Source organism: Eutrema salsugineum, unplaced genomic scaffold, assembly GCF_000478725.1.
Source record: "Eutrema salsugineum unplaced genomic scaffold, Eutsalg1_0 scaffold_2, whole genome shotgun sequence".
Taxonomy (NCBI): Eukaryota; Viridiplantae; Streptophyta; class Magnoliopsida; order Brassicales; family Brassicaceae; genus Eutrema; species Eutrema salsugineum.
Window position 1 is genome coordinate 286,487 of NW_006256829.1, and position 27,310 is coordinate 313,796.

The 27,310-nt window shown below is 35.7% G+C and overlaps 6 protein-coding genes across 9 annotated transcripts; 3 read left to right on the forward strand and 3 right to left on the reverse strand.

Annotated features, from left to right (window-relative positions):
* Nucleotides 1–1,240: 1,240 nt before the first annotated feature.
* Nucleotides 1,241–2,914, forward strand: LOC18017280 (lactosylceramide 4-alpha-galactosyltransferase). Its single transcript, XM_024156160.1, has one exon. The coding sequence runs from the start codon at nt 1,458–1,460 to the stop codon at nt 2,727–2,729; it is 1,272 nt and encodes a 423-aa protein (XP_024011928.1). The 5' UTR covers nt 1,241–1,457; the 3' UTR covers nt 2,730–2,914.
* Nucleotides 2,915–2,969: 55 nt separating this feature from the next.
* Nucleotides 2,970–7,481, reverse strand: LOC18017281 (auxin transporter-like protein 1). 3 transcript variants are annotated; one of them, XM_024156159.1, is made up of 10 exons: nt 7,257–7,481; nt 6,884–7,094; nt 6,240–6,428; nt 6,020–6,132; nt 5,698–5,881; nt 5,501–5,598; nt 4,614–4,821; nt 3,938–4,195; nt 3,301–3,551; nt 2,970–3,183 (listed from the first exon to the last, which is right to left on the reverse strand). In XM_024156159.1, exons 2-9 carry the CDS (start codon nt 7,079–7,081, stop codon nt 3,321–3,323), a joined length of 1,479 nt encoding a protein of 492 aa, XP_024011927.1. In that variant the 5' UTR covers nt 7,082–7,094; nt 7,257–7,481; the 3' UTR covers nt 2,970–3,183; nt 3,301–3,320. The 3 variants fall into 3 exon arrangements, with proteins under 3 accessions (XP_024011927.1, XP_006398638.1, XP_024011926.1); XM_006398575.2 differs by having other exon boundaries at nt 7,222–7,481; XM_024156158.1 differs by having other exon boundaries at nt 3,034–3,183; nt 3,293–3,551; nt 7,222–7,481.
* A 1,952-nt stretch (nt 7,482–9,433) lies between these two features.
* LOC18019464 (putative tRNA (cytidine(32)/guanosine(34)-2'-O)-methyltransferase) lies at nt 9,434–12,167 on the forward strand. 2 transcript variants are annotated; one of them, XM_006398578.2, is made up of 12 exons: nt 9,434–9,545; nt 9,739–9,767; nt 9,871–9,964; nt 10,141–10,190; nt 10,355–10,404; nt 10,501–10,609; nt 10,729–10,789; nt 10,875–10,927; nt 11,053–11,145; nt 11,231–11,294; nt 11,423–11,530; nt 11,784–12,167. In XM_006398578.2, exons 2-12 carry the CDS (start codon nt 9,741–9,743, stop codon nt 12,005–12,007), a joined length of 933 nt encoding a protein of 310 aa, XP_006398641.1. In that variant the 5' UTR covers nt 9,434–9,545; nt 9,739–9,740; the 3' UTR covers nt 12,008–12,167. The 2 variants fall into 2 exon arrangements, with proteins under 2 accessions (XP_006398641.1, XP_006398640.1); XM_006398577.2 differs by having other exon boundaries at nt 9,462–9,545; nt 9,736–9,767.
* Nucleotides 12,168–12,520: 353 nt separating this feature from the next.
* LOC18019465 lies at nt 12,521–13,242 on the reverse strand. The gene has a single exon (XM_006398579.2). The coding sequence runs from the start codon at nt 13,179–13,181 to the stop codon at nt 12,720–12,722; it is 462 nt and encodes a 153-aa protein (XP_006398642.1). The 5' UTR covers nt 13,182–13,242; the 3' UTR covers nt 12,521–12,719.
* Nucleotides 13,243–16,086: 2,844 nt separating this feature from the next.
* LOC18019466 (sulfoquinovosyl transferase SQD2) lies at nt 16,087–19,437 on the forward strand. The gene is made up of 12 exons (XM_006398580.2): nt 16,087–16,591; nt 16,997–17,063; nt 17,163–17,233; nt 17,316–17,433; nt 17,506–17,579; nt 17,685–17,740; nt 17,842–17,925; nt 18,011–18,098; nt 18,187–18,264; nt 18,347–18,403; nt 18,503–18,719; nt 18,863–19,437. Exons 1-12 carry the CDS (start codon nt 16,227–16,229, stop codon nt 19,136–19,138), a joined length of 1,551 nt encoding a protein of 516 aa, XP_006398643.1. The 5' UTR covers nt 16,087–16,226; the 3' UTR covers nt 19,139–19,437.
* Nucleotides 19,438–19,880: 443 nt separating this feature from the next.
* Nucleotides 19,881–21,711, reverse strand: LOC18019467 (uncharacterized acetyltransferase At3g50280). Its single transcript, XM_006398581.2, has one exon. The coding sequence runs from the start codon at nt 21,611–21,613 to the stop codon at nt 20,147–20,149; it is 1,467 nt and encodes a 488-aa protein (XP_006398644.1). The 5' UTR covers nt 21,614–21,711; the 3' UTR covers nt 19,881–20,146.
* Nucleotides 21,712–27,310: the final 5,599 nt, after the last annotated feature.

Sequence of the window (27,310 nt, forward strand, 5' to 3'; positions counted from 1 at the left end):
AAGCATAAGCCCACGTGGCAAGGTCAGAGGCATTGGAGTTCTCTTAATCTCACAAGTCGGTGCTCACCCGCATTTAATTTGTACCGTTGGATACACGCGATTGCTTCCCACGTGCTTGTAACGAACTCCTAGGATTGTGCGTTTCATTGAAGGAAACCACGATGTCGTAAAAGCCCATGGGCCAATAATTGGTAAGGAAAGAATTATTGATGTGAAACAGAAGGCCCATTATTGCCATTTACGCTGACTTTCGAACTAAAGACTTGTTATTATTCATTACAATCTTATTATACATTTATACGTCATCTATGATTTGTGTATTTGGATTAGCTCATACTAATTGAAAGTCTAGTTGTTTGAGCTAGTGTTATCAACAATAATGAGATTAAAATACTAATAATGTGATACATATTTCCTTTGCTATGCTTTCAGTTGTCACGGTCAAAATGCTTGCATACCTTGACAAGTCATGTGGAGGAAACTGATTATGCATGGACCAATCAAGTTTCATTTTAAATTAAACAAATGAAATCAGTAAAAATACATACATTATGTTGTGTATTTAATAATGGATTCATCAACCACACTACAAGTTATTCAATCAAATTTTTCTATATACACACACTAATTAATAAGTTGAATTAAATAAAAATAATAATAAGTTATCAAGTAAAAAAAATAAATCCATTAAAAAAAAAAAAGATATTAATGTCAACAAACAAAAGTTCAGTATTATATATCCATGATATCCAACCAGCCCAAACCTACACGTCTGTTGTTACGAGTCTCGACCTCTCCTTTACATGTTTTCGTCGTTATTGCACACAAATGTGTTGATTTTTAAATCTTCTCAGTCAACCATGAATACCAGCGTTATTCATTCGGAAGAATATCAAATTCTTATCCAACCAACACGGTTTAATTAGTATTATAAAACAAAAGTCTTACTAAAATTAACAGATTAAATAAAAAATTTCCTGTAAAGGGCCAAGGTTTATACCTTGACAAATTGTCTATAAGAAAACTAGATCATCCTAATACATATGCCTTATTCGCAAATCATATTGCAACAACCAATCAAAAAAGCTGTAATTTATTCAATTTAAAAAGAATTTATCACCTTCGATACATGATATAATTTTTAGAATACAAAATTTATGAAATACTAAATATGGTAGCATAAAATTGTTGATAAAAAAGAAAAGAATAACGGATTACTTATTATTTTTGATTTCTCGTTTCACTAATATCAATTTTGGTGATGTGTCAAACAAAAAAAAAATTAGAACCCCACTAATTAATTTATCGAATAAAACCCATAGTCTACGTCGAGTTCATAATTTTTTCAAAACTAGACAGCTCCCTCCCAGAGCAAGAACGCGGTCAAAACAAGAAACAGAATACTTAACAATCTAAAGATTTATTTTCCTGGTTTCCAATTCAGTTTTGCTTTTAACATGGATCGTGATATAGAGAAGAGAGTCACGGTGGTGACTGATGACAGAAGATTAAACCAATCTGGATCATCACCACTTTTCACCGCGTTTGCGGTCAGCTTATTAACGCTGGTCGTGGTTACCACGTTGTTTCTACTGTCCAATTTCTCCTCGATGCAACCGCAGAGAGATTTCTCAGAGGTGAAGATAGAGATCAAGAGAGTGATTCCACATGACTTACCTCTGAGGTCCGAGAAGGAAAGTAAAAGCAACTATCCGACCAAACAGCAAACACAAGTGATGATGACGCCACCACCTAACCTGAACACCACAGTGAAGGAGAAGCTCCAAGTTATTGAGGTTTTTCGTGGAAATAACTTGTCTGAGAAGTTTCAAAGGAAGACACAGAAGTTTATCGGTGAAGGATGTGAAGTCAACTTCGTCATGACCTGGATATCATCTGCAGATTTATTTGGAAAGAGAGAGGTTTTAGCAATTGAAAGTGTCTTCAAGTCTCATCCTCATGGTTGCTTGATGATCCTATCCGCAACCATGGATTCTCCAAAAGGCTACACAACCTTGAAGCCGTTTCTTGATCGTGGCTACAAAGTTGTTGCGGCCACACCGGATTTGCGTTTTCTACTCAAAGGAACCGCAGGAGAATCGTGGCTGCAGGAAATAAAGACCGGGAAAAGAGATCCCGGAAAGATACCTTTAGCTCAGAATCTCTCAAACCTCATGAGGCTTGCCTACTTGTACAGATACGGAGGTGTTTACTTAGACACAGACATGATCGTTCTGAAAAGCTTCAAAGGGCTTAAGAACGTGATCGGAGCGCAGAGTCTTGACCCTTCGTCGAGAAATTGGACGAGACTGAACAACGCAGTGATGATATTCGACAAGAATCATCCTCTCTTGCTCAGATTCATAGAAGAATTCGCTCAGAGTTTCAATGGAAACGTATGGGGATATAACGGACCGTACCTGGTCTCTCGAGTGGCTAGAGCAGTGGAAGGATCGAGTGGCTACAACTTCACCATCCTGAGACCTTCTGCGTTGTATCCTGTGAATTGGCTCGAGATAGAGAAGTTCTTCAAAGTGCCAAAGACGGAGAGAGATTCGAAATGGATCAAGGTCAAGCTTGTGCAGATGCAGAGGAGAAGCTACGGGTTGCATCTGTGGAATAAAATTAGCAGGAAACTTGAAATCGAGAAAGGAAGTGCCATGTGGAGATTGGTATCAGAGCACTGCGTAATCTGTGAACTTGGTTCTGCACCATATTCGAGTGTTTGAATTTGTTCCGTTAAAATCACACAAAAACTTGTTGTAGATGGATCAAGGAGATCAGCGGCGATAGAAAGAAATAACTACTACCAAAAATCAACGAAATGAAAGAAAAATGAAAGGTTCAATACTAATAGGCTTCTTTTTAAAGCTCATTAATTTGGTTGGGTCTACATTGGGCCTTGTTTATTTTTAAGCGGAAATTTTCAAGTGATAAACAATTTCAAATTTGAGATATTTAAAAAAAAAAAAAAAAAAAGATTCCAAATTTGTAGAGTTTTGGAAGAAATTTGACAGACTTTTTTTTTTTTTTTTTTTTTGGTTGTAACCGTATTTTACAGATTGGCTGATTGATTAAATGATAACAATTTTTGTCGGCATCCAGTTGCTTTCTACCCGTTAGGAAAACAGTCTGTCATAAGACTGAAGAATGGCTCGTGACAAACACAACGGCACCTGCTCCCTAATCACGTGAATTTAAGGAAGTTTCAAATTTCTTTATAGTATCATTAAATTCGTTTGAAATTTAGACACTTTTTATACATAAGGGAAGAAGAAATAAAAGTTCACACTTTCTTACTTCACTAACGGCGGCTTAGCTTAGCGGCGGTGGTGATCACCATTGACCGGAGCAGGGGGAGGAAGCGGCGATTTGCATTGATAACATTTGGCGAAGAGGCCAAAAGTGTCAATTTGCCTGATGAAGTTGGTCATGCTGGCCCATCCGCCAAACCCGAACCCGAGAACTAGCACCCAAACCACCACAAAAGCGTTTATCACGTAAACTCCGGCCCAGCTAGGCAAAAAGAACGGTGGTTTCTCCGCCGCATTCTGTCACGCCATTACATATAAAGAAAACAAATTAATACAATGTAATGTATTGTATCTTCAGATGAACTTATTTAGATATATATCTACGAGGATGTATGTTATAAATTTTCTTAAACTAGTCAAGTGGTATTAATGGTCACATTTATACTATGGACCTACGTACCTCATTGATGTGGGATTAAATGCTAAATAGAAGCCAGCTCATCATATATAAACTCTACCTATGTTTATACCAACCTCTCTCCTACCAAAAATTTCCCCAATATATGGGGTAGGACTAGTATTGATCTTCAAAACTATCTTTATATGTTATTTTCATTCAAATACCTATAAATATAAACAAGGAATAAATAATAATGTGACCGAGAGAGGCATGTAGCTATTACCCGACGGGCAGAGGCGGTGCGGTAGGTGAGCATGTGGGCTAAGGCGGGGATGATGTAGACGGTGAAGCTAACGAGTAGTGCTCCAACCGCAGAGTTTATGGGACCAAAAAATGGGAAAATGATGGCTAAAAACCATATTGGAATCACCACCGGTAATCTCACGATCGCTCTTACAAATATGCTTTTAGTGTGGTGCATTCCGATTGCTTTTTCCCATACAAAGTATAACGGCGTACAAGCAAATCCGAACGTTATAAACTGTGAAACCAACCCAAAAAGAAAAAAAAAAAAAGAGAAATACATATAATTAGATAATAGTAGCCTAACGTTTAGACGGCGAGAAATAGTTCAACTTATCTTATCATCAAATTAGTTATTCAGTTAGACATATAAATCGAGAAGTCGATGATTGCATGAATTGATTAATGGACTACTAATATTTTGAAAATGATAAGCACATGTCTGATTAACGCGTAACGCATCCTAAAAGATTTAATAACAACATGTCATAACCTAAACATTCCTTCCTTCCGGTATTAAATTTCGTTGCGAAAGAGTATAATGTTCTTATCGTTGTAAATTAATGGCACGGAATTGGACCAACCATTAATGCAGAGTGGAAATTATTGTGAGACATGTATTAATGTATTATAGCATATTAAGTAAGATAGGGAACCTGATGGATGAGCATGAGGATAACGGCGGCGTCACGGAAACGCGTTTTAGGGAGGAGAGAGAAAGCGTTTGAGTGGTTGAGAAGTTGGTCGCCGAAAGCCCAATAGACGGCGGAGGCTGATGGAAGCGTTAACGTGAAGACGTACAGTGTAGCCATCAAGTAGATGCTCTTAAACTTCCTTGGTTTCCACATCGCATGCATTATTTCCCTGCAATTTTTTTTTTAAAAAAATATATATATATATTTTTTTAAAGAAATTGAGAAGGGAATATAGCATAAAAGTCTTTTAATTGAGTCTAATGGGTCCGACCAGAGATTGGCCGTCCGGTTCGACCAGTGTAGTTACGTTACGTACTCTCAAAGATATATTATAGTATGTACATATCGTGGGGGAAAAAATATTAGGAATTTTTTAGCTCAGTATCTTAGCTAGTGTGTAAAAAGGTTGTTAAAAACACCAGTGTGCTAAAGCCAAAAAGGTAAATAGTTTTTTCTGGTAAATTTGTCTTTATTTATTTCGTAATAATGATTTTGTCTGTTTGTGCGTTTTCGGACAGAATCTAAAGTAACCGGCAAAAGCTGCATCTGTAGAAGCTAAAAGAGGAGAGTATTAAAAAAGAAGAAACATAATCTTCAGAGAGAACACCTTTTTTTTTTTTTAACCTTTCCTTTTAAAAAAAAAAATGAAACTATAAAGATTCTGAGAATTTGCAACAAACCAAATACTATATGAGAAAAATAGATTTCAACTTTAAGTTACTAAATCAGAATTAATTTTACGGTTAATTGTTGTGAATCCATTATTATTTACAACCTATATGTTATTTTTCTTTAATTGTGGCGCATTCTACAATTAGTTGAAGAATGCATGAAAAAAAAAGACTTACACGGTCACAGCATGTCCACCAAATGTATAGAGGATGTTGGTGGCTCCGGTAAAGTACAACACAAGTTTGGTCGGACCGGAATGTGTCACACCCTCCGCCTACAAAAAAAGAAAAAAAAACAACCGATTTAAGCCACAATTAATAATTTTTTTTTTTTTCAAGTGAAAATGAAAACCGATTTGACGGTAACGATGTACCTGGCCGTGGAGAAATGCGGCAATAGTGAGGTACCAAGCGGTGTAAGTGGTCATTGCAAGGCCGAGGAAAGACCAAATACGGTAATTGTGGAAAGATGGTATGAAGACGGTCGTGGCACAACAAGCACCAAAAATATAAGTCCAAGTCCTCTTGTCTAATCTATCGTTTACGTAGTAAATATTGCTGCACCACACCCAACATCACATGGACATGACATTTATCCATCAATACAACATTTACATATGCAAAATTTAAAATATCTGTATATATTAAGAAAAAATAAATTGGAAATAAAATAAAAGTGGTAAAAAGGAAAAGAACCTAGCACAAGCGATGAGCTGGATGACTGATCCGAATAACAAGAAGGTGCAATTAAAGGCGAGCCCCGCTGCTTTCCAGTACGGACCCAGCAGCCCATCAAGGACTTCGAACCACTTCCATTTACATATTTATTCACACACACACACACCATTAAAAACACATCAATTAAAATCATTATATGTATGTATAATGTATACATATTTATATTTTTTAAAAATACCTGAATAACGTGGTTTTTGAAAGATTTGGCCTCTTGTTTCTCCATGCGGGCTCGATATTCGACGTAAAGAACACTAATGAGGTAAGCAGTCCAAGAGCCCATTAGTCCATAGAATATTTGAAGCAGTATTCCTGATAACATTCCCAGCTGCGAGAACGAATACGGCAGTGTCAACAGCACTTGTGCCACCTGCAGCAATCATATATAGTTTTTTTTTTTTTTAATAAAACTAAAATAAATTCATCTGTAGAATTCGATTCTCTTGGAATATGATGTAAAAAGACTTGTTATTCGGGTATCAAATATGCGATTGTATTTACTTAAATACTTTCAGTGGAAATTGACCCCGAGACAACCATTTATAAGAAAGTGGTCACTGGAAAAACTATTACATAATCACATATTAGTGTAATAATGATGGATAACAGTGAACGAGAATCATTCCTCGTAGTCTATGTTAGTATGATTATGGTGGAATTAATGGGATATATATAATTTGTTTTTTTTTTTCCTTACAAACCTTATTAATTTCAAGAATGTTTTTAAAAAGAAGAAGAAGAGTAATTTGGTCTTATGATGATAAGAAACCTTTGTTTTTGTGGAGCTTTGTTTGTTAATCCAAAGTTTTGTGTATCTTTACTTACTTGATTGGAAGCACAGCTGAACCAAGCGTCCCAAGCGGACCCGCCATGCCAGAGGAAGCTCTTCACAGTAAATCCATCACCGGCGCCGCCAATGTCCTCCACCATTGGATCTTCCATTTTTCCACCAGCCACGTCATTACCAGTCTCTCCGACGCCGGAGACCACTATTGCCTCCTCCGCTTGCTTTTCACCCGACATTAGCGGTCGATATCTGTACGGCACACAAACAAAAAAATTGAAAAGGTTATATAACCTTTAGCCTGATTTTTTTCTTTGTTTGAAAAGATATAATTTTTTGAAGAAACAAAGATTGTCTTCCTTTATCCTTTTTTGTTTACCTTTTAGAATCGGAAGAAACACAAAGACTATTTACCTCTCGGTCTCTCGTTCTACAATCTCAAGAAGCAAAGCAGAGAGTATTAAAACGATAAAGACAAGAGAGAGGGAATGAGAGAGATGAATTGGTTGGAACTTGGAAGAGAGAGTGAAGGGCTCAGGGCTATGTGGTTATGTAAACAATACAAGTGGTGAGTGAGTAGGAGAGTACTGCAATAACCAAGTCTACTTAAAATGCTCCGTTTTAATGCGGCCGCCTTTGTTATACAACTAAAACATGCTCAGATGAGAGAGGAAGCTTTTTCTTCTCTTTTCTTCCTTTTTACCTGCTTCTCTATTTATGATTAGAAAACACTCCCTTAAATTTATTATACCACCTTTGTACTCATTTTCTTTTTCTGAAAACTCTACTCATTTTGTTAATTGTTTTAAAAATTAGTTATAATCTATATTAGATTTAGTGGAATTAAATTTGTCACAATTGGTTAAAATTTTTATGTGTTCACTTTACAAAACACATATCTCCTATGTTACTTATTGATAGTTTTCAGTACTATTTTCCTAGTGTACGTATTATTATTCTAATACTATACTTTTTTTTTGTTTTTGTAAACTTCTTCGAAGTGCACATTCGTTTTTTTAATAACATATATATATTTTTGTTTTTCATAAAAGTTTTCTTACTTCCTAAAGAAAAAAAAAATCAGAGAGTGAGAGTGTAATAAAATGACGGCGGCTTGAGCTGAGCCTTTCATTCAGGGAACAGTCTTAAAAAAATAAATCACGCGTTTAAAGCAAACCCCACGCGCGTCATTAAGCCACTGAACCCCACTTGGCTGTTCATGTTCCTCTACGCGTGTCTCTGTTTATTCACTGTGCACTCGCCATCTCCGTACCGTCAGATCCTAAAATCACAATCATCTTTTCAAACCGATGGGGTCGGATCGGTTTAGACTTTAAAAACATTCGATTTCGTCATGGGTACGCATGTGTTATGTATGTACCAAAGTTTTTGGGCTTTCAGTGTGTTTGGCAACACACAAAAGAAGCATATTTTCCAGTTTTACCCCTCTGATTTCATTCTTCGACTCAACTTAACTCATCAGATTACTAGTGTCTATCAATTTCAAAACACTGTATGAAATGAAAAACTAATTTTTTCAAATATGTTACTCGAAGATATTTTTGATTATAACGAAATTTTAAAATAAGAGCTGATTAATTATCACTTGAAAAATTAGTCAACATAGATAGTATTTTTTAATTTACTCGTTTTTATTAGAATCTAGTATTTTTATACTTGCGATTATAGTAGGAAAATTAGAGGGAATACAAATTTAAAAATTTCGGGAACTGTTTAGGAGAAAGATCGAGAAGGGAAATCTTGTAGAAGATTTTGATACAAAAGTGGGTGGGAGACAAGACAAACGTCTAAGGGATAAATACAGTATATAGTTGTGTGAAGTGAAACCATTACATTAGATCGACCGACCATTCATATTGTTGGCATATCAATTCGTTGAAACTTGAAAGGATCTATTTCTTCATTATTACTTGCAAAGAGTTTTTGCATGCTGACTCCAAAACGTATTATACTAACATTTCTAACGGTTATATACGTACACAAGTTTTGATCGTGTACTCTTTTTCTTTTACTGGATATAGAATATATTTTTTTGAAATATTTTTTTCTCTCTTAGTTACACTCATTTAAATACGATATTACTATACTTTTAATCCTTTTCTCCTTTTCTTCCGCAAACGTTCATATATATTTTTCATATTGTAAGAAAATATTTTCCATTAGAGTGGGGTTAATGACTGTTTATAATCGTAAAGTGATATCCAAATCTGAAATCAATCAATGGATGTGATTTTTCTTTAACAAGATTGGCACCCAATGTCCTTGGGATGTGGTAGGAATCCACTGCTATTTTTGCTAGTAAATAAAACTAAAAGAATTATAGATGTCTTCATATATCATCAATTCAGTTTTGAAAGTTCTTTAAACAAAAAAATAGCAAAAAAAAAAGTTCTTTTAAAATTGAAGAAGGAAGGAAAAAACTTGAAAAGTCAAGAATTTTACATGGGCCAACTGTCGAAATTAGATACGGACAGGTTTTACGTATGTAAGTAGTAATTTCCATCAATAAATAATTGGGCTCAGGCCCAATAATAGGACGGATACCATTTTTGGTAACTCAATTCCGTATGCTTCCAAATTGTTAGGGCACAGATAAAACTTTCTCACGCATAAGTCTCCTTCACTTTGTCTTTGAAGTTCTGGTTTGTTGCTACTCTTCAGATAGATAGCTGTTTTTGCGCGGTAAGTGGACGGGTTTTCCATTATAAATCTTGTATATCCATTTAATCCCGAAATTGTTAGTCTTGCAGAGATTTCTTTGTTGCCCTTAATGTGTTTGATGGAATGCCTCTGAGACACCCCTGTGACTTAACTTATCTCTGTCTCTTTAGTTTTCTCTAGTTTTCTCTGATTTTTTTTTCTTCTTCTTTAGAAGACATGGGAAAGGCTTCTCGGGACAAAAGGGTATGTATATATGTGTATGCCTCTTGAATGAATTTTTTTTTATTGGAGCATAAAAGTAAAAATTGCATATTTCTCTGGGTATATGATTATTGTACGTTTACAGGATATCTACTATCGAAAAGCCAAAGAAGAAGGATGGCGTGCGAGAAGTGCGTTTAAGCTTCTTCAGATTGATGAGGAATTCAACATTTTTGCAGGTGATCGCTGAATCCTTTATCTTTTTTTTTTGGACGTAACCAAGTCAGTGTCACACAAACCGTCTACTAGTTTAATGAATGCAGCACTTTAAGCGAAGAATTTGTAGCTGAACAGTGTGAGATATAAAAAAACGACCATGTAAACTTCCCCTATTTGTCTTCTTTATATTATGCAGGCGTGAAGAGGGTTGTTGATTTATGTGCTGCACCTGGTAGCTGGAGTCAGGTATGGTGATCTTGAATTCGATTTTATTCATGCCATTCTAACTTAGCGATTCTCTTATAGAAGAAAGTAGAAACTGTTCAGAAAGTATATAGCTGAAGTAGAACTATTTTTCAGATTATCACTATGACGAATGTTCTGAATTTATCAGTGCACCTCATTTGTAGGTCTTGAGTCGTCAGTTGTATCTTCCTGCAAAGTCTTCAACTGAGTCAAAGTATTGTTTTTCTTCAACTGTTTAACTATGTTCGTTTAGTAATTCACACTTGTTGATAAAGTCGGACTGATTTCTTGCTGCTGAAACACTTTGCAGAGAAGGAGATCTTCCTCTCATAGTGGCCATAGATTTGCAGCCTATGGCTCCAATCGAAGGTGTCATTCAGGTTCAAGGGGACATAACTAATGCTCGGACTGCCCAAGTGGTGAAATTTTCTCTCAACTCATATCTCTTAGATTTATTTGCATCTCTTTATTCCACTTCCCTTATCCTTGAAGTTTGTGTTTGTTTCTAGGACTTACCTTTTTTCGATTTTCTCTCAAGGTCATTAGACACTTTGACGGTTGCAAGGCTGACCTGGTTGTTTGTGATGGTGCTCCGGATGGTAAAACTGTAGTTATAATCTTTTTCACCGCTCAATTTCTTACCACATGCTATCGAAATAAAGCCTTCCACAATGTGGTTTGCAGTTACCGGTTTGCATGACATGGATGAATTTGTACAGTCCCAACTCATTCTAGCGGTACGTTGCTTGGTTTCTGTTACAAGAACCCGTGTGTCATGCTTGAACAAATTTAGCATAAACCTGAAGCATTTGTTTTATCGATAACATAAATATAACGAAAAGAACTACTTTTTTTTCGTCAGGGCTTAACAATTGTAACCCATATTCTTAAAGAAGGTGGAAAATTTATTGCGAAGATTTTCCGTGGAAAAGATACAAGTCTCTTGTATTGTCAGGTAAGTTTTCAATATTGTGCTTATGAGTTTATGAAATTGACATTTGCTTTTACTAATATACAGTTATCTGCTTTTATATGTGTAGCTGAAGTTGTTTTTCCCAACTGTAACTTTTGCGAAACCGAAAAGCAGCCGAAATTCTAGTATAGGTAACAGAGTATATAACTTTCACGTGATGCAACTATGATTTGTTTACATTTACGGATAATCATCAAAGATGTAAAATGTTGCTTTTTAAAAAAAATTCTGATTGTATTTCTCAAATTTGTTGTTATAGAGGCTTTTGCTGTCTGCGAAAATTACTCTCCACCAGAAGGATTTAACCCGAAAGATCTGCATCGTCTCCTGGAGAAAGTCGGAACCCCTTCAGGTGGAAGTGATCAGGGTAAAAATCTCTTAACTTGATCTTCAAAATCAGAAGCTCTTCAAGTTAGACACAACTAACTTGTCCATTGTTGAGTAGTACACTTTCAATTTACTCTTTCTCAGCCTAACTCTCACCTACAAAATGCTCTCTTCATGTGAATTTAACATTTTAGGAAAGACAGAGAAATCTTCTTGATTGTTACGTCGGCTTCAAAAAGAGATTTTGTTTTGTTACTGTTTTTGAGATTTTCTGTTTTCTTGGTACTCTGCAGATTGCAGTAGTGGTTGGCTTGAAGGACCCAACAAAGTTTATATTCCATTCTTGGCATGTGGTGACTTAACCGGTTATGACTCAGACCGGTCTTACCCACTCCCAAAAGAAGCAAATGGATCATTATACCAGAGTTTGGACCCGGTTCAGCCTCCGATCGCACCCCCTTATAAACGAGCTCTAGAGCTCAAGAAAGCTTCAACACAAAGCACCCGAGACTCTTGAGGGTAATACAAACAAAGAAAAAGAAGAAAGCTTTTCATTGGATTCTTTAAAAGGCTGTAGTAGTGTTCAGGGACCTACACTTTCTGCAACGCTTAATGTTTGTTATGATGAACTTATTTTAATATTTTATTTACTATAGATAGAATGGGAAGTTTAAATCCAATTGCTTTTTATTTTCTCTGCTAGGAAGACATAAAATATTGGGTCAATAAAGAAGAAGGTTTCTCTGTCTTATTCTTATGGTCCTTTGATTTCGACCGCTCTTTTTGAATTCTAAACTGGGCCACTTCCTTTTTGTTTTTCTTCTATTTCTTTTTGCATAAGAATAAAAAAAATTTTAATTAATTTGTAGTTCGAACGTAATAATATTACTTATGAAGGAATCACGAAGTTGAACGATTCATGTGGTTCATTGAAATTCGAAAGATACACAACTTGGACTGAACATAGATGTGAACGGTATGACTTATGAACAACACGATAATGTAAATAAACGACGTCATGAACTCCTAAATTACGAAATAAACCTTAGTTGTGATTTTATTTTGTCGAAATATATTTTTGCCAAAGAAGTATTAAGTTGGTAACGAAACTTGAAAAGAAGACGGGAATTATAACTTTTTGTAATCACTAGCTAGCTAATTAAATCAACGGACCTATGCAACTCCCAATTAAGAATCTTTTACATTACCAATTAAAAAATGGCGTTTTTTTAGCAAGACCACGCAGAGATCGAGTTTGATCTCGACAGAGACGAAGAAGAGTTTAAGAACTCGATGCAGTCCTCAATGGCTTCTGCACGGTGAGACTCTGATTCGTTTACAGACTTTGACTTCACCAGATATATAGACGAAGAAGAGTACGAGGACGAGGAACAAGACAAAGACGAAGACGAGGAAACGTTTCTCGAAGAAGAAAACGGCGTCGACTTGGCCTTAGCAGTCTTCCTTCCCAAGGACATAAAACGCAGCGTTTTGGTGACGCTGGCTCCAATACGACGGAGTAATCTCTTCGGTGCCGGCGAACTTCTGACGCCGAAACTGAAAATTCTTAAGTTGATTCTCCGACGACCATGACGCGATGAGCTGAGGCCGTTGTGTGTTGGGTAGATCGGTTCTTCGTTTGCTTCCGGGTCCGGACTAAAGCTAACTCTTTTGCATGCTCTTCGAGACATATTCTTGTCTGAAACTTTATCGATAAATATGTCTGAGCTAGAGAAAGAGAGAGCGAGAGAGAAAGAGAAACAAATTGAGACGTGTGAGGTTTTGAAGAGTATTTATGGGGAGAGGTGTCTTGATGAAGAATAATGGTGGGGAGAATATAATTATAAAAGAAAATATTATTGATTCTTGACTTCTCATTTTTATCCCATTAGCTTGTGATTTTTCTATGAAGACGATGTGATTTTTTTTTTCTAAAACTGAGTCAAAAGTAAGACGAGTGAAAAGGTTTAAAGTAAAGAGTAAAATTAAGTAATACTATTAACAAAAAGAAAGTTCAAAATAAAAACGAGATGAGTAAGAATATTTCATATGCATTATTTTAAATTAGACCAAAAAAAAAAATTAGATTCATTATTTTCTTGTCATTGTTATCAGCTTTGTGTTTTTTAGGTGAAATATTAGGGGTCCTACCCCAGTGTGGGTTCCCATTCATTATATATGTCCTCTCTCTTGTCATATATATAGACACAGGAAGTTTTGATTGTTTAAATTAACTCCTACATAACTGTATCTTAATATTATTTAAAATTTGTTCTAAAAATAGTACTATTATTTCGTTTGTTTTTTATAACCAAATTAGGTTTAATATTCATTAAATAAAAGGTTTAATAAACAAAAGCTAAAACACAGGGAGATTTGATGTTGAATGAGACCTTAGCCCGGTGCGCATGCACAAATTAACGTATAAGTGAAACATTAACTCTCTTAGAAAGCATCCGGGTGCACTCTAACTTAGCCAGTATGAAGGTGTTGTCGCCATACGTGTTGGATATTGCAGGTGTAACAGTCAGCGTCTTTAGGCAGCGAGCATTATGTAAGATGTAGATCACTGCTCTCTTCTCTCTGTTTTCTCTCTTCCTTGATACCCAATCCACTCAACAGCTTCCACACTCGAAAACAAATTTAGAGGAACAAAATTCGGCTCCTTCCAGTTTTCTCCCAAAAGGTTGGGACAACATCTATGTTGTTTGAACCTGAGAACTCGCACTTTATGGGTATGCAGTAGTATAAAAGAGAAACAATCGAGAGAGCATATGGCACACAGCTCTACACACTCACTATCAAGATTTAGAGCCTTTTTCCAAACTGGACGCCATCTTTTTGACCAAATACTCGTAGCCACTACCTCTTTTGTCGTAACGAATGACAAAATTGTCACCAGTAAATCGTCGGGCAATTCACAAATTCTTCCCATATGTGAACATATACTTTGGTTGCTTTTAGACACATTGGTTGAGATTTGAGAAATCAAACAGGATCAAAATCGTCGGAAAAGACAGACCTTTGCAAAGAACGAAGAACCCTAATTCACCTGTTGATATGCGGCTATCTTTCCTTTATGATACTGAATTATCATTAGTTTCGTAAATTAAAAAGTGATAGCTTCTCTTTTTATTTATCTTTTTGTAACCCACGTCAGAGCCAACTCTAATCATATTTGGGCCAATAGAACAAAGAAAATATAGCCCACATCTGAGCCTACTAACAGTAATATGGGGCTAGATTAGCCCATCTGCTGTAGTAGATTTTTGGATCATCCGCTTGACAAGGTTTTTCTACTAAACAAACAAATCAAATATAGAAACCTTGAACTTGAAAGTACTGTAATCATGTTTTCGTCGAGTAAATAGTAATCAATTGTTAGAAAGATTCACTATTACCTTCGTAAATTGAAGACTAGCGTGGAGAAGAATTCTTTTTCCAGTTACGTAAATTTTGAATCGAGTATAACACCACATTAGAAAGAAAAGAGACAAGTTACATCTCGTTAAATTATTGCTGACTCTAACCTTCAAAAATAAAATAAACCGAAAAACCAGAAATTATTGATAATTCAGAAAAATTACAGTTCTTCAAGTTGGATCTTCCACATGCAGATGCTTATACGTGAAGCGAATATTCAATGGAATAAATTTCCGATACCATATATCTCTAGTTTTGTCCCTTTTGTTTTATTGCATCTGTTTAACAATATAAAAATCTTGTCTATAAGGTTGTCTTGGCGTATTGATTTGACTTGAGTATGTCATTTCGATCTACAAGTAATTGGAGTTCTACAAGTAATTGGATTATCGAGATAATTAGCGTGGCTAATGATTTGATATAGGTAACGAAATCCATTGACCAAAATAACAAAGTCAAGTTTTTGTCTTGAGAACTACGTTATTGTGATTGTTGCAAAATACAACTATCATCATCGTTAAACATTCGGCACAATAATAAAAACTTACTATAATACTTAACAAAAAGTCGTGTTTCTTAATCAGTTTATTTGATTAAATGAGCATTTGGTGCGAAGGATCCATATAAATTAGACTTCTTTTTATAAATTATTACAATAGTCTCTCAAAATATCATGGAGTCAGCCAACAATGTGGACATGGTTTTTCTAAAAAGAATATCGGTGGGAGTAAGTAATGCGAATATGTTGGCCGCTTCTCCAAAGATTTGTCTCATTAGTAACTAGTCTGTAACCCAAACTGGAATTAGTTTCTATAAATATCAAATCGATAGCATGATTATCTGAACGTGTGTTTACATTTTGTAATTAACCACATGAGTTTCATATAAACCGTTAAAACGACATGATTCACTATCAAATTCGAGTCACTCAATTCAGATGGAAAGGTAAATTCATAAGAATATAATATTTCTTAAACTTCCCATTTTTATTAAACCAAAAAACAGAAGAATGTAGAGAACAAGTGTTTTTGGCTCCAGAAAATAGTTTAAATTAAATAAAATAAATAGAAACAAGACAACACATCAAAATGAAGCATATGCTTAAAAACGTTTCGTATAATGCTGATCTGTCTCCTGCCTCACAAAGCGGATATCCCTTTTATCCCTTTTATTTACTCTTTCTTCCTCTTCAGATTCCTTCTCCCCCGAAAAAAAAAAACTGATTTTTTCCTTCTGATGTTTCTGTTTTAATCGATTTTACGACACCCAAATCGTCAAAAATTATTAATTTAAGCTTTGTAAAATAAAAAGTCATGACCCTTTCTTCTCTCTCTATAAATCTCTCTCTAACTCCTCCTTTTCTTCCTAGCAACACTTGTTCTTCTTCTCCTTCTTTCTCTGCAACCACTTGTTCCCCCAGGTGTTCTTTTGCTAATTCCCCTGTTTCCTTCGGTGCTTCTTGTCCCCAGAGAATACCCATTAGCTTGATTCGCAAGAAACGTAAGCTCCTCGGCGAAGAGAGTAGGCGCGAGCTGGTTTCTGCCTCTGGGTCAAACGATATGACAATTACAGAAGTTAGGGAAGAAGACGAATCGGAGATTGAGGCTCCGCTTCTCGATCCTGAGTCCTACTCCAAGCCGAGGAGAATTGCTCTCTTTGTTGAGCCTTCGCCGTTTGCGTAAGTCTTGTGTTATTTGGTGCTTTGACCCTTCTACAGAGTGTCTTGCCTGTTTTGTGTTCGACGAAATGTCTGCGTGAAAAAGAATTCTTACGATCCTTCCTTGGTTGACTTTCCTGAGATGTATTTTCCAATGATCATCATAGCACACTTTTTTAGATGTGTGTATTCGTACTCTACGCCGAATTTGTAGTACTAAATTCGAGACTTTTACCATATTACAGATCCTTCTGGAACCAATTTCATCCATAGAGTTTTGAGCTCAAAGTGTCTGATATGGATCAGGATATTTTTTTATTCTTTCTCATATGCATCTATGGCTAAATTTTATTGATCATAAGCTTTCTTAACATCTGGATGTTGTTATGTTGTTATATTACACTTAACTTCGTCTTAATTTTGCAGCTATGTCTCTGGATACAAAAATAGATTCCAGAATTTCATTAGGTATCTTCGTGAAATGGGAGACGAGGTTTGTTCTTTTCTTGTGTAATAAAGTATCGAATCCTTCAAATGAAAACTGCACCCACTTTTTTTTTTTTAAACCTGATTAAACTGTTGTGCTGAACAGGTTATAGTCGTAACGACACATGAAGGTGTTCCCGAAGAGTTTTATGGAGCCAAAGTCATTGGATCAAGAAGGTAGCTACATTCTGCTGACTAAAAAAACTCTATAGATGTTCTCGATTTAGCTTCATTGCTAATTTTTCGTTCTGTTCTGCAGCTTCCCGTGCCCTTGGTACCAAAAGGTTCCCCTGTCGCTTGCGCTTAGTCCAAGAATAATCTCAGAAATTGCTCGGTTTAAGCCTGACATAATTCACGCTTCATCTCCCGGGATAATGGTAAGGCCCTTAGAATTCACATCACTAGAAACAGTAAAGTTCTTAACAATTCACAATTGACTACATTTTCAGGTTTTTGGTGCTCTGGCAATAGCAAAAATGCTATCTGTACCAATAGTAATGTCTTACCATACGCACGTCCCTGTGTAAGCTTCTTATCTCCCTCAGTTGAATTGTTGTCAGAAATTATTTGTTTCTAACTTGGGAATTAACGAGATGTTTCTGAAGATTAAGCTTGTGTTGATTTGCAGATACATCCCAAGATACACTTTTAGTTGGTTGGTCCAACCAATGTGGTCAGTAATAAGTATGTAAACTCTCTTTCTCAAATGTCAAAATTTCCTTCTTTCTTTTTTTTCCGGTTATTGTTAACTATTATGTAACTAAACTTGAATAAGCTTTTATCAGGATTTCTTCACAGAGCGGCTGATCTTACATTAGTTCCCTCCGCTGCCATTGGAAAAGATCTTATAGCAGCTGGTGCAACTGCAGGTGAAGAAAGATAAAACATTACATTATCATACAAACTCTGTGATTGTTAAAAACTAACATCGTTCCTTTTTATTATATCTTGAAGCCAATCAACTTCGACTTTGGAACAAGGGTGTCGATTCAGAAAGCTTCAATCCCCGTTTCCGTTCTCAAGAAATGCGTATAAGACTGAGGCAAGAATAAAATATAATACCTTTTCTGTATTATAGATTCAGAACATTAATACTTTCCGTGCTAATCTTAATGATTTGTAATTAACAGTAATGGCGAACCAGAAAAGCCACTAGTGATCCATGTAGGCCGTATCGGCGTAGAAAAGAGTTTGGAGCTTCTAAAAAGGTTTTTTTTTTTGTATCTGTAAATTGGTCTCATTCCTTTTAAGTGGTGTATCATATTCTAAATTTGAGAAATCTGTGTGCAGTGTAATGGACAAATTACCTGAAGCTCGGATTGCTTTCATTGGAGATGGACCATACAAGTACTAATATCGTTAAAGATTGGCCAATATTGTTTTTCTAAAGAGTTTTACGCAACATTGTAACGTTTTCTTGTTCTTATCTATCTGGTTTTCTTAAAGAGAGGATCTTGAGAAGTTGTTTACCGGGATGCCAGCGGTTTTCACCGGAATGTTACAAGGCGATGAACTCTCACAAGCTTACGCAAGCGGAGATGTGTTTGTGATGCCATCAGAATCAGAGACACTTGGCCTTGTGGTTCTTGAGGCAATGGCTTCCGGACTTCCCGTTGTTGCGGCTCGTGCCGGTGGAATCCCTGATATAATTCCTGAAGACCAGGTCAGTGAAATATCTAAATTAGGAAAAACTTCTCCGAACATGTCATGCTTGTAATTATCTTTTATCCAAAATTTCGGCTCTGCTCTAAATTCAGCTTTAGGTGATTATTGAGCTTCTTTGTTTCTGTTTTCTGATGTTTCAAGGAGGGCAAAACAGGGTTTTTGTTCAACCCTGGAGATGTGGAAGACTGCGTGACAAAGCTGAGAACTTTGTTACACGACAGTGAAAAAAGAGAAATCATTGGAAAAGCGGCAAGAGAAGAAACCGAGAAGTATGATTGGAGAGCAGCAACGACAAAGATACGCAATGAACAGTACAGTGCAGCGATTTGGTTCTGGAGGAAGAAGAAAGCTGAGGTTTTGGGACCAGTGCATTGGTTGGTTAAACGACTGTTTCCGGTGCCGGAAGTTAACGCGTAGAAGAAGCAATAAAAGAGGAATTGGTTTGTAATGTGAAGATTTAAGCTGAAAATCCTCTGTTTGGTTAATGGTGTTTTATCTTATACTTGGATTGCTTGTTGCTTATGTGTTCATGAAAAGGGCTTGACGTTGTAAGATATGTATCTATGTCTAATGTGGGTTTAAAACCTTGTTTGGACTTTGGCCTCTAGGGTTTTAGTACTTTTAGATCACTACTTTGTGTTTTTATTTTTACATATGCAGGAAACTATTGTTTTTTTTTCTTGATTTTGTATAAAATGATTAGCAGCTTGTTTTTATGTTTCGCATGTTACTATTAAGGCTCGGAAAACGTGAATTTGAACCCAAAAAAACTGAACTAATCAACAGGTTTGATAAATATATAATAAAAACAAAGTATACGCTATCAAATGAACTTATCAAAATTGTATATATCCAACGATTATGAACTTTACGTCGTCGTTGTCACGCGGCTAACTAACAATGCATATTAGTGTACAAGGCACTATCCTATAAATACTCCCATTTATCATCACACTAAAGCCTTGGGCCTTCAGCTACAAGTGGATAGCTTAGAAGCATGGCTTGGGTCCCATGTTGCCAATCGGTTCTTTCCCCGAAACAATACGATCAAGATGGCCCCAAGTCAATTATTCTGTCCGTAATTTTTTTGTTATTTCATCTATAAAAAAATCAAGAACAAAAAAAAAAAGTGAATAGAGTTTAATATACAGGTTTATGATTTTAGAAAAAAAGGTTCCATTATCGAATTGAAAAAGACGGGATTATGTACAGTAATTGTCACATTAAGAACGTGACCAGTGAAGGATACAACAAAGACCAGTATTGACTTATATAGTACGCCGTCGTTTTACAACCCTTCGATCGAAATATCTAAAATTATGTAGATAAATCTCAACCGTTGATAGTGCCATGCCATCATCAGTTCCTCTTTCGGCTTAGAGTTATTTTTTTTGGGTATCAGATGAAAGCGAAACGATGTCGTTTTCAGCAGTCGTAACTGACTTGAGATACGTATTGCATAAACTCGGGATCGTTCTCAATCCCTGCCATGGTTTCCGGCGCCAGAACTACTTCCAGATCTACGCTTCCGTTTCCTTCTCTCCCGGGAAACGCCGAGATCTTCCCGTCGAATTTGTTCGCTCCGCCGCTCCTCACCGCTAATGGCTTTCCCCATCCGAAATCGTTGTCGTACATTGGGAATCTCGGCGAGCTCCCCATGGTGATCGAAGCGCCGTCTGGATTTCCGAGAGGGAAGACCCTCGGATCACTTTCCCAAGCGGCGATTCCCCGTCGGACCGTCGCGTCGTCGTGCGCCACGACGTTCCTGTGAAGCTGATCGGCAGACCACCGGAGATCTTTAGTGAGCAGATCTCCCGCAGACGCCATCGTCGGTATGCTCTGTATCGCGTTTCCGAAGTAGTAAGGATCCATCTTAGGCTCAAGCCTGTGCCGGCAGTTGACCGCCATCCTAAACGTCGTCGTCTTGCTCGGATCTAGGTTCCTTGCTCGTGTAACCGATCGCCATAGCTGAGCACTCAGAGATTGGAACGACGAAATCTCAGCCGTTCGATCATAATTCTTCTTATTCGTATCCGATTTCAAAAAACCCTTTGTTATCTTTCCGTTAGCCTCTTCTCCGTTACCGTTAAACTTCCTCCCATCGTTGCTCACTTTCCCGAGTATCTCTTCCGTTTTAACGGCCGTCTCGATCCCGTTAACTCTGTAGTTAGTCCTCTGTTTGAGTCTCGAAATCGCTTCTCTGCTGAAATGGAAAATCCTCTCCCGGAGAGGCTGATCGGCGTCGAATGTTACACGTGGACCGCCGGGAGGGACTGGCAGAACGGCCGGAGAGTCGAAGACGGTGTGGCGGGAGAAATCCGGAAGGTGTTTGATCTTGCAAGCGCCGCTGGTGACGTCAGCGAAGGTGTTGAAGAAGTGCCAGAAGGAAGTTCCGTCTGTAACGGAATGATTAACGGTGCATCCGACGAAGACACCGTCGTCGAGCTCCGTCACTTGGACGGCGGCGAGAGGCTTATGGTGGCCGTTATAGCTGACGAGACGCTCGAAGACGAAAAACTCGCGGACGAGAAGAGGGACGTCTTTACCGGGGGAGAGAACGTCGGAGACGGCGACGTGTTTGGCGGAAGCGGAGACGAATTCAACTCCGGCGTCGTTGCAAGTGATGTAAATGTGGCCGGAAGGAGTGGTGGTGAAACGGCCGGCTAAAGCAGGGAAGAGAGAGAGAGTGGAGGAGAGAGAGCGGCGGAGGGAGGAGACAAGGTCGTCGAAGGAGAAGGAAGGAGGAGGGCGCGTGAGGAGCACGCCTTTTTGGATGTAATGGCATGAGAGCATAGGGAGATCGGAGACGGAGAGACGGAGATCAGACACGGTGGACTTCTTCTCCGGATACACAATGCATTTCGAAGTTTCTCTCACTGAACAAGAAGGCATTTTTCTATTAATATTTTTTATTTTCGAATTGTAAAAGAATATATGTTTAGATGATTAAATGGATGTGGGAGTTATGGGTCATTGGCGTATATATTGGTGAGGAGTAGAGTTATGGGGTGGGGGGGAAGGGGTTTATATAGTGGTCGGAGCAATGGTTGGATTCATGAACTATATAGTTGTTACTATTTTTGTCCGAATATTTGAATTCTTTTAAGATATTCATATTATTAACTTGTAATAGCTACAATCAAAGGAAACTAATTTTAAACTAATGTTGACGCTAATGAACTTTCAACTACGTTTATCATATTTTTGGTCACAAAACTTTTTGTTTATATCTTAAGAGCATCTGTGGTAGTATTTAGGAGAGTTTCTCACTAATAAAATAATCAAAATATTAGAAAAAGTAAGAGAGATGGTGAGAACCGATTCTAGTTTTAGAGATTATAGAACTCTTATGAGAGACTCATTTGACACTTGTCCTTTTATAATTTGTCTACTCAAAAATATTTTTTAATGAAATTTGTGTTCACATTATAAATTGTGTTCACACTTAGAATGAAAAACTCATATTCAGATACTACCGTTAAAGATGGTCTAATATCATGAGTTTTTTTTCTTACGAAGGTTGATAATACAATACTGTTTATTGAAACATTATGGACTGTCTTGCTATATTATATTATATTACATCACATCTTAACTACTCTTTAAAAAAAAAAAAAAAAAAAAAAGATGAAGAGGACGTGTTTGGTCGGAAGGAGAAGAAAGGACAGATAGCCTCCATGGGAAACAGATGGAACGTTAAGACCTACTCTTCTGTCTTTATTTCTTTCTTTTTTACGTGGTCAGTTTTTTTTATTCGTCTTTGCTTAACAATAATTTTTTGAGAAACTCCTCGAGAAAAATTATAATCTTCCGTGTTCTGACACCATAAATCTCATAGGAAACTAACGAATTCTGTCTTTTCACTTGTTTTTATAGATCCCGAGACTAATAGGGAACATAAGCTCTGTTTTGTTCGGTGAAAAGGATATGCTTTTTTTTGTTTGAAGGGTTTTCTTCTATATATTATTACAACATTTCAAATTACTTGCCACTCCACCATTATCTGTATTATACAACAATAGTTTTTTAAAAAATAACATACAACAATAGTTTTTTACAAAAATATACTCATCGTTGATAGAATAGAAAAGATGTTCTTCTTTTCTCCAAACCCATCTTTAGAATAGCAACAATATCGTCTACCATAAAATTATTTTGTAGCAAATTCACATAATTTTTCATTAACTAATAACTCTTACACATCTGTTAAACAATTTATTAGAATATGTTCAAGTGTATAGTTTAGAGCAAATGGATAGTTGACAAAAAATGTAGTTTAGAGGACATGCGAATTAAGTGATGATTTTAGAATACTAGTAACATTATACGGTTTTATTAAGAACTATGGAAATAACGTTTTACAACAATAATTATTTTTAAAAAATTCCCAAAGAAGTATTGTTTTTTTTATAACGATGCAATCTAACATTTATATTAAATTATTCAAAATTTTGAATATTGAATATAGATTTTTTTATTCGAACTATCAATTTTTTGAACCTATCCTGAATATGCTTAGTGTCTTCTTAGCTCGTCATGACGCATGAAAAACTAAAATACAATAACATAGAGAAATTATGTGCGATTTATTTATACAATTATATCTGATATATGTATACGCATGATAATATACTGCACACAATAAATTAACATAGAGAAATTATATACCGTACTACTATAATGTGACATAAAATGCGCTATGTGTCTTTCGCGTTGATTCTAGTTGGTCATTTCAAAGAACAAAACAATTAATGACTCAAATACTCAATTATCATATGCTCCATTATTAACTCAAATAACATGAAACATGATCATTAATTGATTATTTTTTTCCCAACTACGATAACGAAGAATTATTATGTATTTCTACATTGTATTAATCATTAATGTTAAGGAAATAAATAATTCTACTGCATGTCCAAGAAACTAATTTTTCTTATTAATCATTGTTTATTCACAAGTCTGTTTCGCTTCTGACGACAACAATTAGTTATACTTCATTTGCTAATTAGTAAAGAGTATAACGAACAACAAAAATAATGAGGGAAATGATTGATACTATTATTACTAATGTCTAATAACGATAGAAATAATTTGTGTGTGGGTTATAATACGTATCTTTAGACAATTTGTTAATGCTCTGTACACACCGTAACAACTAGTATCAATTAGCTATATTTTATAAATTAAAATATACTACTAAGTCAAAATGGCTTTAGTTATAATTGTATCTGTAAGTATTACTATATGCATTGCTCTTTTTATAGCGATGTAATACTTCATATATGTTGAAATGTTTGATTAAAAACATATTATTTATAGAACAAAACTATTGCGTATTTATTCGACATCATTCATGTAAAAAATATTACTTTTGTAGTAAATAATGAATTTTTTACAGTAATTAAAAGATGAAAAGTTTGGAATATACTCCAAATTTTTTTTTTTTTTGGGCAACACTCCAAAATTTATTTAAATCAGTGTTATTAAGTGACTAATAAAGGCATTTAGTTTTGCATCTTACATTACGACTATGTACTCTCTTGATAATAATAAAATGCAGCTTTTTAAAAAAAGTCATTTAAAAGTAGAATAAATTGATTATAGTAAGGTAAGTTGGAAAAAAAACTATAAGTTGGAAAACTGCAACATCTTCCACTTTTGCTGTCGTATTATAGCTTTAGATAGAGTTACCCCCACCAGTTACCCTATGGCCTGTGGGTAGCCCACTAGCTAGACAGTTGTTTTTTTTTTTACCAAGGAAATCATACATTCAAATCTCAAATGAATAAAATATCAAAATTCAACTTCTTTTAGCTGTAAATTAACTTAGAACTATAAAAATATACAATTTAAAATATTTTAAGCTCGGATTTTTAATATATATAATATTTGAAATTCAGATACTTTGATGTTGTTGGTTTCATGGATCAGTAATAGTCTTTAAGAGGAACGAACATTTTAAGTTGTGGTTCTATTTGTTTTTATTTATTTTTTTGGGTTATACGTTTTAGGGAATTTGATACAATAATAAAATAAAAAAAACTGTTTCCTTTGATTTGGTTTTGAAAACAAAAACTATTAAAAAATTATACTGAAGTTTATCTGTTATTAATGTTTATATGATTAAATGTATGCATTTTCAGTAATTTTAAGTATGGGAACAACGCAGCTTTACTTTTTATACAATGTGCTCTTATATTAACATTAAAAATAAATTATCGTTTCAAGGTGCACTATATTCATATCTGTATTGGATATTATATTATATTATATGAGAGAAAAAAGTTAATGGTGGAAAAAGAGTCAACTGGATTAATAAGAAGCATGTTCAATGCATCTATAAAATCTACAAAAACTCAGTGCTTTGACCATTTTTCTCCATATTATTATGGTAGGGACGATTAGAATCATTTTTCTGAATATATAAAGAAAACAAACATTTAAAATTTCCACAATACCAATGGTAGATAGATTCGTCTTCACTTTCATTGGATTTACATGAAAACAAAAAAATATCTTGACTATTCACTCGTGTCTTTTATTTTTACAAATATATCCTAAAATGATTTTAAAAACATTATTGTAATTATAACATTATTTATTAAAACTCGCACATGTTTTCACACAAATTTATACACAAATACTTAGGCTCCATTGTTTCTGTAGTGGTCTTCAGAAGTCGAGAGCTGTAGATGGCTGTATTTTGATCACAAAAGATATGGTAAAAGTAAAACTGATACCGTTCTTCTGTGGCATGGTGCGTTACTCTCCCATTGAAGACTTACGCATCTGATCATTTTATGAAACTACGTGACTTTATTTGGGATGCTAAATAAGCATATATATTATATATTGTAGTACAAACTTAATCAATTTAACTATTAAAAATATCAATAGCATATGCTATTTAAAAAAAAAAAAACATATCCAGCACCTTTGATGAGAAATACGGGTTTAATTATGAATTATTCAACTGACATAAAAAAATCTTAATATTTAATCCATCTATATACGTTGAAATTAATAGATGACAAAAGAATATGTAGCAATTTGATGATCCAGGTGATGCATGTGCATTAATTATTATATATGTCTATCAAAAACTAAAAAAATAGAGAAGTTAAAAAGAAGCCAAAAATGTGAAAGCTCACGATTATAAACAGTCGGTATATTACATTTTACATACGTTCGAGAAAGAATTCAGATTTAAGAAAGTCCAACGAATATTCACCTCATTATATATATGTCTTAATGGATCTTTATAGTTATAAATCATCAACCGGCCGGTAAAGGATGCATATAGTGGTAGGAATTAATACTTTTTTACTTCCCACTAATCAGATATTTTTGAGTGAGCGATACATATAGTTTCTTTTTATCGATTTAGTTAGTATCGATTTAACGCCAACCTATTTATTTAACATCATGCTAATCATTAATCGACCCAAAATGCATGCATGTGACCCCCCTAATTTCATCTCACCAAGTACATGGTATGATGGTAAGATTGTATATATGTATAGTGTGCATTCATCCGTATCGATGGTGACATTTAATGAAATTTTAATAATTAATATAGGTTGTCGAAATTACATTCATAGTCCCTATTTCCACACAAAAAGTACCATAATAGATATGTTTCACATATTGACGGAAAAAAGAAGATATTTTCACATATGTTGTGAAAACTTAAAAACTTTATTAATCACTGGAATGTATATATAGAGTACATAGGGAATCTAAGTTAAGTACAATGCCCTGATGGGCCTAATGGGCCGGTATAAGAGTCCATATATGATATGTGTTATAACACTCCCCCTTGGACGAGTGAACCGGGTCAGCTACTCAATCGGGATCTCGATAATGCGCTGAGGAATGTTGCCTCATTAAAACCTTACCAAGAAAAACCCAGTGGGACAAAACCATGGTGAAGGAAAAAGAGTACAACACGCATTACTCCCCCTGATTGTAGCATCACTGCAGATCTCTAAGCCTATACATTCCTATCTGTTTGACGAGCTTCCGGTGTGTTGAAGTAGGCAATGATTTGGTGAAGAGGTCAGCTGAATTCTCACTGGATCGGACCTGCTGAACGCTGAGAGTGCCGTCCTTCTGCCAGTCTGAGGTTGAGAAGAACTTCGGTAGAATGTGCTTCGTCCGATCTCCTTTGATATATCCTTCCTTGAGCTGAGCTATGCATGCCGCGTTGTCTTCATACATCACCGTGGGCTGTGTTTCTTCGTCCATACCACAATCTCTGCGGATGTGCTGAGTCATGGAACGCAGCCAGACGCATTCCCTACTAGCCTCATGAATGGCTAGGATTTCAGCATGGTTTGATGAAGTGGCAGTGAGTGTCTGCTTCATTGATCTCCAAGAGATGGCTGTTCCTCCATGCGTAAAAACGTAGCCAGTTTGAGACTTGGCAGTGTGCGGATCTGATAGATATCCTGCATCGGCGAAGCCGACTAACCCATCTTTATTTTGGTTAGTATAGAAGAGTCCTAAGTCTTGAGTACCTCGAAGGTATCTTAGGAGATGTTTTATACCGTTCCAGTGCCTCTGAGTTGGAGATGAACTATATCG